The sequence below is a fragment of the Trachemys scripta genome, chromosome 9 (assembly GCF_013100865.1).
Source record: "Trachemys scripta elegans isolate TJP31775 chromosome 9, CAS_Tse_1.0, whole genome shotgun sequence".
NCBI classification, from domain to species: domain Eukaryota; kingdom Metazoa; phylum Chordata; order Testudines; family Emydidae; genus Trachemys; species Trachemys scripta.
In genome coordinates this window covers 80879657-80892372 of record NC_048306.1, presented here as the reverse complement: position 1 = coordinate 80892372, position 12716 = coordinate 80879657, and the positions used below count along the sequence as shown (strand labels likewise).

General features: G+C 44.3%; 1 protein-coding gene across 4 annotated transcripts in view; it reads left to right on the top strand.

Annotated features, from left to right (window-relative positions):
• Positions 1-12716, top strand: part of VEPH1 (ventricular zone expressed PH domain containing 1) — a 143106-nt gene that overhangs the window by 18823 nt on the left and 111567 nt on the right. For all 4 annotated transcript variants that reach the window (XM_034782302.1, XM_034782301.1, XM_034782303.1 and 1 more), the window contains exon 4: positions 6995-7169. In XM_034782302.1, the coding sequence (XP_034638193.1) occupies positions 6995-7169 (175 nt within the window). The remainder of the gene's footprint in view (positions 1-6994; positions 7170-12716) is intronic.

Here is a 12716-nt window from a genome sequence, read left to right as displayed (position 1 = left end):
ATGTTTTAATTGAAGCTGGCTCCTGAATGTTTCTCCAGTAGAGCATATAAAATGCTCTGGGACTCATTTACATAATAGTTTCTGTGTACAGTAAATGGAAGGTCAGTATGGAAGGTCAAGATCAATGGTGGGAAAAATTACATGCAACAGGCTGGTTGTCAATGTTCAGTTGCCTGCTTCAGTGAGAACACATAGCTATGTTCAATGGTGTGAAATGTTTCTCCAGGCAGAAATAGGGTTAAAGTCGGAGCACTGTGCCCATATTTTCTAATGTATCCTGATAGTATTTTTTCTGTTGTTATTTACTCATCTCCTCTGCTTTGTGAAATGTATATCGCTGGGGTACCACTCTCAGGAAACCAAGGTTACATATTGTTATAAATCTGCATGCTTAGTAGTAGGTACTGTTAAGTTACCTCACTGTCTGCCTTTTGGTGAGCTAGCATAAGCGGGCACAAGCTACAGAATAATGAGGCAGGCATGAGTTCAGTGAGCAAAGCAGCCGTGTCTCTTTACCAGTACAGAAGGGTACAGAGGAACCTCCCCTCCTGCTGCTGGTGCCGCTGTTACCGAATGTTTTCCTCTCTAGGTGCAGAGGGGGGGATGAGCAGACACACCCTTGAACAACCTTCACTTGTGGAAGAAGTTACACCCTTTGTGGGCTGTGTGAGTGTGTATCCTAAGGAACACACTCATCCAGTCTCCATACTAACTCTGCTACAACACCTACCCCTAGCCCTGGTTGACCTGGAAAGAAAGGATCAGTAGAGGGCACCATAATGTCTAGAGAAGCAGTAAAGGAAGTAATACCCTGAGTTTGGAGTACAGGTTCAGGACAGAACCAAAGGCTTTCTATGAGCTGGAGCAGCACGTCGGGTGCAGCATCCTGGGAGCAGGCTACGGAGAGAAGGCCCAGCAGCAGGCAGCCTGAAAGTTGGCACTGACAAGCTGACAGCCAGGCAGGAAGCAGACTATTAGTCAAAGGAGGCCAGCAGCAGGGGGAACATACATGCGCAGCACCTGCCTGCAGCAGGAGTACAGCACATGAGGGCAAGAGGCCACTGTGTAGGAGGCCCCAATAAGACAGAAGAACTGAGTGAGCTCTGGTAGATGGTGGAATCTGCAGCCAGGGTTTAATTGCCCCTTAGGAGGGATAGGCTGGAGGGAGTAGCCTAGGTATTAGCCCTGACGAACCCTATGGAACAGCTGCCTTTTTACCTCTCTGTGACCCCTTGGGCTGAATTATGAATTGTTGGGCTGACCTGGACATCCAACTACTGCAGCCATTATTTGTGCTAACCAATCCTCAATGGTTTATTCAAAATGGGAGACTATTAATGGGGACCCATCAACGACCGTAATCTGTACAGCCTGGGTATGTTCCTCGCTGGGGAGAGAAATTGCAGTAAAAATGAGGAAGCTGAAGCAGGCTGGAATGGAAGAAAGAAACCGAAATTCACTGAGAGCCTGTTACAGGAGAGGGAAGTGGAGTTGTCTGAGAAGTTTATTGTTTTATGGGTACCTCCTATCTGCGTAGTTTTCCTCAGCTGGCCTATACTGAATCTTCCCAGCACACCATTGTTTCCTTGGCCAGTCAGTCTTCCCTATTTGGTCTGAGTCACCCAATTCTCCTAGCACTGACGTGTCAGCTCTACATACTGCATTTCATTGCTAAGATCCCTTCGTATAGTTCCCTTATTATTTCCAATTTGCCTTCTGCATTGACCAACTGGCAGCAATGTGCCAGGTTTGACTCAGACTTGCTCTTTAAATGAACTTCTCTACATCTGCCCAGCAATGGCTCGTTGTTGGCAATGAGGTATCTTCAGGTGTGTGTCACTCAGTCTTTCCCTGTAGTAGCTGAAGCAACAGTACTAAAGGCCTCGGTGTGTTACTGTCTACTCCAGACTACTGCTCAAATAGTTGCCACAAGGTCCTCATTATGACATGTTGTCCTTAAAACTTCTTGAGAGTCATCATCTAGTTTGGCTCTTGGTTGGAAGTGTTGAAAGTCCAAAAGAAACAAAAAAAGTTAAAGAAAAAAAAACCCAAATCTGAGTTCACTTCAATGAAATAGCAATTTACAATCGTCCATATGCCCAGGTCTGTTCTTTTCACTTCCCAAACTCTGGGAACAGTGCCAAATGAATATTCACAATGAAGAAAGAAAAAAAAATCTTACTGAAGCTCAGATTGGTGTTGATCTTGTCCAGGAATATAATTCCTGAGATCAGCAGAACAGGTCTCCATTGTCTTAACTCTGCTTATTATTATAACATTGTCAAAATAAAGCATTGCTTATTTCCTAGATGAATTGTATTTGTTAGCATTAAATTCAATTAGTTCAGAGTACACCCGTAAGGGCCAGACTAAAAACCCACTGAAGTGAATGGGAAGACACCTATTGACTTCAATGAGCTTTGGATTCGACCTTTAGTTAATGTTAATATATTTACTGGGACACTTCCCCACTAATGAATGATGATCAAATCCAATTGTTCTCTTTCTGTAAATAATTCAGACATTTATGATAGATGACAATGCATGTTTGAAAGTCTGTGATGTGCCAAAGTTCACCATGGTTATAGGGCAGGGGTGAGTGAACTTTTTGGCCCAAGGGCCACATCTGGGAATAGAAATTGTATGGTGGGCAATGAATGCTCACAAAATTGGGGTTGGTGTGTGGGAGGGGATGAGGGCTCTGGTTGGGGGTGCAGACTCCAGGGTCGGGCCAAAAATGAGAAGTTCAGGATGTGGGAGGGGGCTCTGGGCTGGGGTGGGATGTTGAGGGCTCTGGGGGGGGGTGCGGGCTGGGGGGGGGGGCGGGGGGTGCGGGCTCTGGGGGGGGGCTGAGGAGTTTGGGGTGTAGGAGGGTGCTCCGGGCTGGGACTGAGGGGTTTGCAGGGCAGGAGGGAGATCAGGGCAGGGGCAGGGGGTTGGGGTGCAGGCTCAGGGGTGCAGGCTCCAGACGGTGCTTACCTCAAGCAGCTCCTGGAAGCAATGGCATGTCCCTTTTCTGGCTCCTATGCAGAGGCACGGCCAGGTGACTCTGCACGCTGCCCCATCAACAGGCACCATCCCTGCAGCTCCCATTGGCTGAGGTTTCCGGCCAATGGAAGCTGCGGGGGTGGCGCTTGGGGCAGGTGCAGTGTGCAGAGTGGAACCCCCTGGCTGCCCCTATGCATAGGAGCTGGAGGGGGGCCATGCCGCTGCTTCCGGGAGCTGCATGGAGAGGCCCCCAACGCTGCTCCCCAGCTGGAGCGCCAGAGTGGGGCAAGCCCCAGAACCTGCTCCCCAGTGGGAGCTGAAGGGCTGAATTAAAATGGCTGGTGAGCTGGATCTGGCTCACGGGCCATAGTTAGCCCACCTGTCATGGGGCATTATGCAATCCACCCTCCATGTGTTTGCTGTATTCTTTTTTTTATGTAAAAAAATCACTCAGAATAAATTAAAAAGAAATCAAAGCTGAGAACTTCTACAAATACATTTGCTGCTCTTAGAATCACAGCTACATCATGTGTTACTTTACAGAAGAAAGAACAATTTGAGTTTTTATACAATCCATGAGGGACAATTGGAAAAGTAATGAATATCTCACACCTGGGTTGAATGTTACGTGTTCTGTTGATATTAGCAGCAGTTAGGTCCCCAAGGTTTGCAAACTTTGTTACATTATATTATTGAAATCTGTTTTTCATTGTCACCTGCATATTTTCATAAGTGAACAGTCATGTACAGATATTTATTAGGGGCAGCTGAAACCTTACTCTATGCTTCCATTTGAATTAATACATTTTCTCCGGCAGCTAAGTATTTTATCATCCTTATTATAGAGAGCTTCCCCTTCTGTTCTGTTTTCATAAAAGAGCTACATGTCAACCAAAGAGCCTGAAGTGAATGGTGTTGTGGGGGTGGTGATGGGTATATAACTTGAAGGCAGAATTTGACAAAAGCCTGTCCCGGTCATAAGTAATAAGGAATTATGTGGATTTAAACATGTTGCTATGTAAAAACTCCATTAGTTTTAAGGACCTTTCTCAATATACACACTCTTTTGGCCAGATGCTGATGGCTCCAAAGGGTTGTCCCAGAACCTGGGGATGCTGGAACAACATAGAATACCCTGACCACAGTCTTTTCCCCTTGGCCACAATTCTTACAAGAAAGGGGCAGTGTAGGAATTGCTATGACACACCATACTGCCTGAAGACTCCCCTAACATAGGGAATCCCCATGTGGCCAGTTAAGCCAGGTTGGGGCTGTTTTGCAGCACTTGAGCAACACAAAGAAGACTTAACAAACTAGGGAATACGATTCGTTGGGCCCAATCCTGTTCCCATTGGTGCTATCAGCAAAGGTCCAATTGACTTCACTGGAAGCAGAAATGGGCCAAATGGAATTATGTACATGGAACCACAATATTTTTTTTTTCTGTTCACATGTATACTTTTTCATTCAAAGCTGCTCCAGACTGAATCGTATTCAAATTTCTTTGGAGTGTATTTCTTTTTGTTTTGCTAATGTGCTTGTATAAGAGTCTAGCACGGTGGGGCCCTGATCACTTGTTGTGGTTCGTAGATGCTAGCAAAACTAACAACACATAATTAATAATAATTTAAAAGACAGTCATGTACTACATCCGAAGAAGTGAGGTTTTTACTCACGAAAGCTTATGCCCAAATAAATCTGTTAGTCTTTAAGGTGCCACCAGACTCCTTGTTGTTTTTACAGTGTCAGAAAGATGTTCAAATGTGAAGGGAGTTTAGAGAAAGCCACAAAAATTAGAGGATGAAGGAATAATCAAGGGAAGAGTAAAGGAAAGTATGACTCAATTAAGTCCTCAGCTACTTGGACACAAGTCCGATTGACCGCAGTGAGAGTTTATGTATGTGTACTCTAATGGAAAACATAATTTGACAGTAGTTGTGTATAGGTTGGCTAAACATTTACCATAGGCTGTCCTTGGTGTTTCCAAACATTTAAAGATTGCTATATCTCGTGTTAAGATCAAGTTCTAGGTACACATGCAACCCCCCGTGACTTCATTTGAAGTTGTGTGCACTTTTTGGAAGACAGAGTTTGGCCTTAAGGGAGAAATAGCACACTTGAAATATTTGTAGATGGTTTTTAACATCATGGATAGGAGTTATTTGTGAAGGGACCGGAGGAGGGTACAAAGAAATTGTATGGAATTATAAAAGGAAAACAGTCAAATTATCAGAAAATAATTCCAGATGGTAAACTGATTAAATTAAATCTGTGGAACAATCTCTCAAGCATACCTATCAAATGTCCTTCATTTCAAGGGATGTCATTCCAAACCCAAAGTTATCTATGCCCCCCCTCCCACAAATTTGTACCCTTTTACTTTTATTGTTGAAAATTACTTACCTCAAAAATAAAGACTCATGAAACTGGGGATGCAGAAAGAGTCATTTACACAAAAGGAATAAATCCCACAGCATTTTGGGTCTCCTGCAGGAATAATTTTTGAATATCCCTGATTTTGGGGCTTTGCCGCATTTTGCAGCCCACATTTCCGGCTTGCCAGGTTGACAAGCATGCACCTAAAGGAACAGTTGGAAGCACCATTGCTTGGGGGAAAAAAACAAGACAATATAATGTACTGTAAGTAACAATCCTGCATTGGCAGAGGGTTGGAGGAGAGGGACCTAATAGGTCTTCGCTCTAATTCTGTTATTCTTTGACTAGTGAGAATATTAACCATGATATTCTTATTGATGAATGCACTGCAATGTCAATAATGTTCTTTAGTTCATTTGTGGGTTTTTTTAATACAATCTGAGTCCTCTCTAAAGCAGTGTTCTCCTCTGAGTGCTCCAATACTGCTAGTGATCCAGACTGCTAGCTCAATCATTCCAGTGTAAATCAGCTCTACTTGACTCAGTGAAGTGACTCTGGGTTTATATCAGTATAAATGATAGCAGAACTGGACCCAGATTACAAATATGTACATTGTTTCCCAACTGGACATTATAGCATTGGATGCTTATATTTTGAGGAATTTAGGATTTGTCACTTCATGCCGTCCTTGTCTGCATGGAGGATTAGCCTTGAATTTAGCAGTTGGTGTCCAGAACTTAGTGCAGTTGCACCAGAGCAAACCCCTCGTACAGATAAGAAAAGTCACGATTTGCACTGTTGAAGACTTATCCCTGCTTGAAATCAGGGTAATCTGCATCCCCACAAATTGCAGCTTTCCTTGTTTGCATGAGTACAGCTGCACTGATTACTGGCTAGTGACTGATGAAATTGGGGCTAATTCCCAGTATAGGCAAGGCTACAGTGTACAATGAAAGAATTGAGGTGATATGCCAGTGACAATATCACTTTAGGTACAGAGAATAATTCACCTGTCAACAGCATATTGTACTCTACCCTCCATTCATTTCTTCTGCTGCAGGATGGAGTTGCTCATTCCAGAATGGATAAAATACTGTATGTTACAGCTGTCAACATTCTAGTATCATTCTTATTATCAGTTACATAGTATGTTTGTTACTCCAGTTGTTGACAGGGCTGGCTCCAGCATTTCTGCCGCTCCAAGCAAAAAAAAAAAAAAAAAAAGCGATCGCAATCACGACCGGCGGCAGCAATTGGGGAGAAAAAAAAAAGCCATGATCGGTGGCAGCAGTTCGGCGGCAGGTCCTTCGCTCCCCGAATTGCCGCACATGTTGCCCCTCTCCCTTGGCCGCCCCAAGCACCTGCTTGTTAAGCTGGTGCCTGGAGCCGGCCCTGGTTGTTGAAGTAGGAAAGAGGTACGTTAGCATCTAAAGCTGCAGTAGTTTGACATTTCCTGTCTTACTGTTTTCCCTCTTTAAAGCCTGACGTTAGTGTAACCTTTCGCTATGTGTTTTATACAGTTATTTTCTTGATCACCTGATTTCTGGTTTTCAAATTTTGTCAGCATTAAACTTGATTTTAATCATTTTTTCAGCTGCTTATTTTTCAGTGTCCCCTCCTTTTTTCACAGAATTACAATCGACCTCCAATAATGGCTTTAGCTGTCCCAGTGGCAGTGAAATTTCTCCAGAGGGGTAACAAGGAACTGTGCAGAAACATGTCAAGTTACCTATCCCTAGCTGCAATTACCAAAGCAGATCTGCTGGCTGATCACACAGACGCAATTGTGAAAAGTGTCCTTCAAGGTACAAATATTTTGCTCATTCTGCTATGAGACTTCGGGCCCAATCCTGCAAAACCCCCAAACATGGATTTATCAGGATCAGGCCCTAATATTAGATTGTATAAAGAGAAAGATTTCACGTAACGTATATAAAGGCTTACAGTATTTGATAAGCCTTATTGACTAGGAAGCTTTATGGTAGACTGTAAGATCTTTGGGGCAGGGATTATGTCATCCTATGTATGTGCATAGACAGTGCCTAGGCCATTCACATGTGAATGGACTGCAAATAATAAATAGTAATATGAGACAATATTGTGCATATCAGGCCTTTATCCTTCTTACTTATGCCAATGGCAAAATTCCACTGACTTCTGTGGGAGCAAGACAGGGCCGCCTGGGGGGGGGCAAGTGGGGCAATTTGCCCCAGGCCCCGGGCCCCGCAGGGGCCCCCACGAGAGTTTTTCGGGGCCCCTGGAGCAGGGTCCTTCACTCGCTCCGGGGGCCCCGGAAAACTCTTGCGGGGCCTGGGCCCCCAGAGCTTCTTCCACTCCAGGTCTTTGGCGACAATTTGGCGGCGGGGGGTCCTTCTGCTCCGGGACCTGCCGCTGAAGTGCCGGGTCTTCGGTGGCAATTCGGCGGCGGTGGCCCCCCGCCACCGAAGACCTCAGGCCCCCTGAATCCTCTAGGCGGCCCTGGAGCAAGATCAGACCTGTTCTGTGAAAGAGTCTGAGGTAAATTTGTAAAGCATTGCAATGGAGTTTTATTCCCATATACGCTATTGTCTTTAGTAAGAATTCTCTGGCTAAATTTTTGAAATTTTACTCTGTGGGTTTAAATTATTATGGTAAAGAAGCAAAATATTATTACATATTTTTAAAGGGTAATGTGATTTAGCTGAAATCATTCTGTTTACAATAGGGCCTTATTTTCCAGATAAGGATGCTGCCAGTGTTATAATAGCTGGTTGGATTACTGTGGTGATGTTGTTCTAAAGATGATAGGTCTTAACCCAAGCATGTACATTCTGTATACATTAAAAATCTTTGGGATCCATTTATTTTATGGTATTATATGGAGAGAGAGCTAAAATGGATTCTAATTTATTCCTTAAACAGTTTGATACCAAATCATTAAGATACTTATAAACTGTGGTGAGAGTTTGCTCTTTCCTGCCTGCAGGTGGTAACCAGGGCCGGCTCCAGGGTTTTGGCTGCCCCAAGCAGCCAAAACAAACAAACAAACAAACAAACAAACAAACAAACAAAAATCCGCGATCGCGATCTGCGGCGGCAATTCGGCCGGAGGTCCTTCACTCCCAGGCTGAGTGAGGGACCGTCCGCTGAATTGCCGCCGAATACCTGGACGTGCCGCCCCTCTCTGGAGCGGCGGCCCCAAGCACGTGCTTGAGAAGCTGGTGCCTGGAGCCGGCCCTGGTGGTAACCAGTACTGCCTTTCAACCATTTTACAGTGATGTTCATGAAACAACAGTGGGCCAAATCATCCCACAGAAATCTGTGAGCAGAAAGGGTCTTTGTGCACAGGTCTTCCCTTTTCCATGTGGAAGTGGGGGTGCCCTCTCCTCTGTCTCAGGACCCTAGGAAGGGTGGGAGCTGGTAGGTTGGGCAGACAGGTGCACTATATTTATTGCTTTTTCTTTCTAGCCTGGTGTGGAATCCACTTACAAATTAAAATGGCTTCAGAGTCTTAACTCTTCTGTGGAATCCATCTGTGCAGTGGAAGTTTCCCAATCCCCTCTCTTTAGAAAAGTGGTTGGTGAAGGAGTTCAGGTCAGCAGGACTACTCCATTGGATTCGTACCAGGCTGCCAGGGAGCTGAAGTGGGTGAGCAGGAGACCCCAGAGTCAATATGGATGGTCCTGGCCTCTAACAAATCCTGGAGACCCAAGGGTTTAGTGGGGTGAACCCTCTATTTCATATTACAAAGAGGCAAACCCCGCCATCTTCCCCATAACAGTCCGGTAAAAGCTTCACCCATTGTGGCATTATAGCTGTGGTTTGAGTAAGACTTTAATAGACATTATTTCACAATAGAACAAAATGTGGTAAAAGAAATTAATTTACTGTTGTGTCGATGGCTATTTCTTGTAATGTGTTGCATTGCTGAGAAGCCATAGCAGGCATGTTTAGCACACGCATTAGCAAGTGTTGCCAGTGCAGGATTCCAAGGTGCTTGTAACATGATCCAGGGAAAAATCAGCACGATGAATTTTAAAGTTACTACCAAAATTAAACATGCTGCTGGAGGAAAGCATGGCTATTCTGTTTATGGGCCAGTTTGAGATGAATATATTTAAAACATGTAACATTACTGAGGAAATAAAATCCAGACTGAAGAATATTACTGACAAAAGAAATGTCTGTCTGGATCAGTAAAGCCAAGACTAGTGTCATTAGCATATTTTAGGATTTTAGCTTGTATGATAACATTTGGGAAAACAGTGCTATTAATAGTAAGAACCAAAGTGGAACAAGACTTGGTCCTTAAGATATAATCACAGATATGCTGACACCTGCTCTAGTTTAGCATTTATATTATTCCACCAGTAGATGTTGCTATGGACTTCAGAGATTAAAATTCCAAATTAAAAAAGGGAACTCTGAATTCTTGTGTTTAGCACTCTTTTCTTAGTTATTTGTGTTTTCATCAATAGTATTTCAATCAGGGAAGGTCTTGGTTTCAAAATGCTGCTAAGAACCATGATTTAAAACTAAGACAGTTTATTGAGGGCGAGGGAGAAGGCTAATAAATATGGATGTGAAAAGATAAATGGAGACAAAGGGTCTTATTCTGTTCTCAGGTAGACTGGGGCAAATCCAGAGCTATCAATGCGGTTGCACTTGTGAAACTGAAAACAGAATTTGGCTCAATGCCTGGGAGAGTTTGGGAGCTAATGGATTTATGGACAGTGGGGAAACTGTTGGGCTGTATGATTTATTTATATCTTATTAGCCATGAAAAGCTATTTAGGAAGAATGTTTAACTAGAGTATTATGTTTAGAGATGACTCTAACAGATTAACTCCATTTCCAACACATGAATGTGCACAACCTTCACTCAACACTGATAAATAGACTGTGTGCTGAGGAGTTCCTTGAGTGGGGACTGGAGAGACAGAACCCTCCCCACTTCCATGGAATAGCAGCAAAGCTGACTCACAGTCACTACTGCAGCCGCGGAGCCCCATTACTGGTGCTTCTTATGGGGCAGGTTGGTCAGTTGATCCATGTTGTTGCAGATCCACGGGCCCTGACCTTGTCCCTCCCAACCCCAAGACCTTCTTGGATGCTAGTGCGAATGAAGCTCTGACAGGACACAGCTCATCAGTGTGCTACAGTCTCCCTAAATCCCATACTCTCACATGCACATGACAGAATCACACTGGATCTGCCACACCCAGAGTTTTCAACATCCATAGAGTATTTGCTGTATGAGATATTGGTGTTTACTAGCCGGCATCATATAACATGTTCCATATGAAGAAGATATTAAAGAATGTTAAAGTTACAAAGGGAAGCACCCAAAGCTAGGAAACAACAGTTACCCACAGAGCCTTAACTCTGCCTCTTGTGGGATGAATTACAATACAGCCTTCGGTTATGTGATCACATACTATATTTTCTACAGGAGTCTGCCTCATTCAGTGCACAGATTGCATGGTGTATGAGATGGGGCTGCACCGTGTATGCAGGACTGTGAAGCATTCTACTTCAGGCTTGGCAGAGGGATTTCTGGCTCTTAAAAGGAGGCGGTTGGGGCAGTGAGGAAGGTTCCATTTTACTCAGGGGAGGGAGAGGAAGAGAGCAGCAGCTGGGAGGCAGATGAGTTTCCAGCTGAAAGTGGGGGGAATCTAAACTCTGAAAATGAGCATACAGTATTTATCTTCAGCAATGGAGCATTTCCAAGATTAAATCTGGTGTGGTAGCAGGTGAAAGACTACTCCAGAACCATGGCATGTCAGACTTAGTTAGGAACAGGGCATTGAGGAAGAGATATTTTTTTTGCAAATTATTTTTAATTGTTCTACTATATTTGACTGTATTTAATGGAACAAAGTATATATAGATGGGATTTGACAGAGTTGTTGGCTTTGCACAGCTTACTGGAAGGTCTGGAGTTCTCTTCAATGTGGAGGTGCATTCTCTGGTCCAGAGCAGATTATTTGGGATGACATTTGACCCGGGAATCTCATAGTTTGCTCCACAGCAAAGATTATTTGTGAATTTTATTTAATCAATGTGTGTAGTGCAACTGACTGAACGTTTTAAATGCAGATACATTGTTGTGGTGGTAGAAGTTGATCTCAAAGCAATTAGATTGTAGATAGAATAAGCCATGTTGGCAGAACCTGTTTCACTAGATCAGAAGTTCTTAGCTAGGGGTTCACGGCCCATTTGGGGTCCGAGAGCCATTTCAGGGGGTCCACCAAGCCGGGCTGCTTGGAGCCCCGAGCCCTGGTGCCCAAAGCTCGGAGTCCCAAGCACCAGCGCTCTGTGGGGTAGAGCCCCAAGCCCCGGCAGAAGCCTCCCTGCAGGGCTGAAACCTCCAGCCCCACAGGGCTAAAGCACCAAGCCGTCCCATTGCTCCAAGGGGCAGAAACACTGAGTCCCCTGCCCTGCAGGGCAAAACCTTTTGAGCTCCCCATCCAATGGGGCATCTGAGCCCCACCCTATGGGGCAGGACCCCTCCCTCCCCCCGAGCTGAAGCCCAGTGCTCCCCCTGCAGCTGAGTTTTTATAGCATGTTGGGTGGGCTTCCAAAAGAAAAAGGTTGAGAACCCCTGCACTAGATACCACAGTGTATGTATGAGTGTACTAGAAGGCACAAAACTTCAAGATAAAGGGAAAATTACCTTGTCTGAAATCCATCTTATTGCTTTTGTGTTACTGCTAAGAGAAAGGATCTGGCAGTTCTATAGTGTTCAGGAATTAGTATCGCAGTAATATGCAGAAATAGATACCAGAGCCTTTTTTCATCATGTGATCTAAAGAGTATGAGAAATAGATGGAATCAGTTCAGGGCAAAGAAGGTGTGCATGACTCCAGTGACAAATAGTAATTGCTTTGAAGGAGGCTTTCTCCAAGGTTCACCATAATTCTAATCTTACTTTTCATTGATACCAACATTTAATATAGAAGCTTCCTTGACAAATCCAGCTAATCACCTAGCATCGCTCTTCCATCACCCTTCACTTCTGCTCTGTGTCCTTCACCTGCTTCTCTGCCACTGTCAGAAGCCTTTCTTAGCTCTCTCCCGTCTCTGAGTCATGAGTCTGCTTCTCTCCCGTTGTATCCAACGTCTACTTTCATTCCCCTCTCATGGGGCTCATGGGCTTCAGTGGTTGTGCCTAATCCACTTGTGAAAAACATTGCCACAAAATATTATTGCAACAATGAGCTTAGTTGGATTCAAAAAGGATTTTGAACTGTATGTGAATAATAATTATATGCTTAGTCACACTATCAAGGGTCAAGAATCATTGGAAAGGGGGAGCCTATACAGGAAGGATGGGATCCACCTAAACCAAAATGGGACCAAATTGCTGGCAC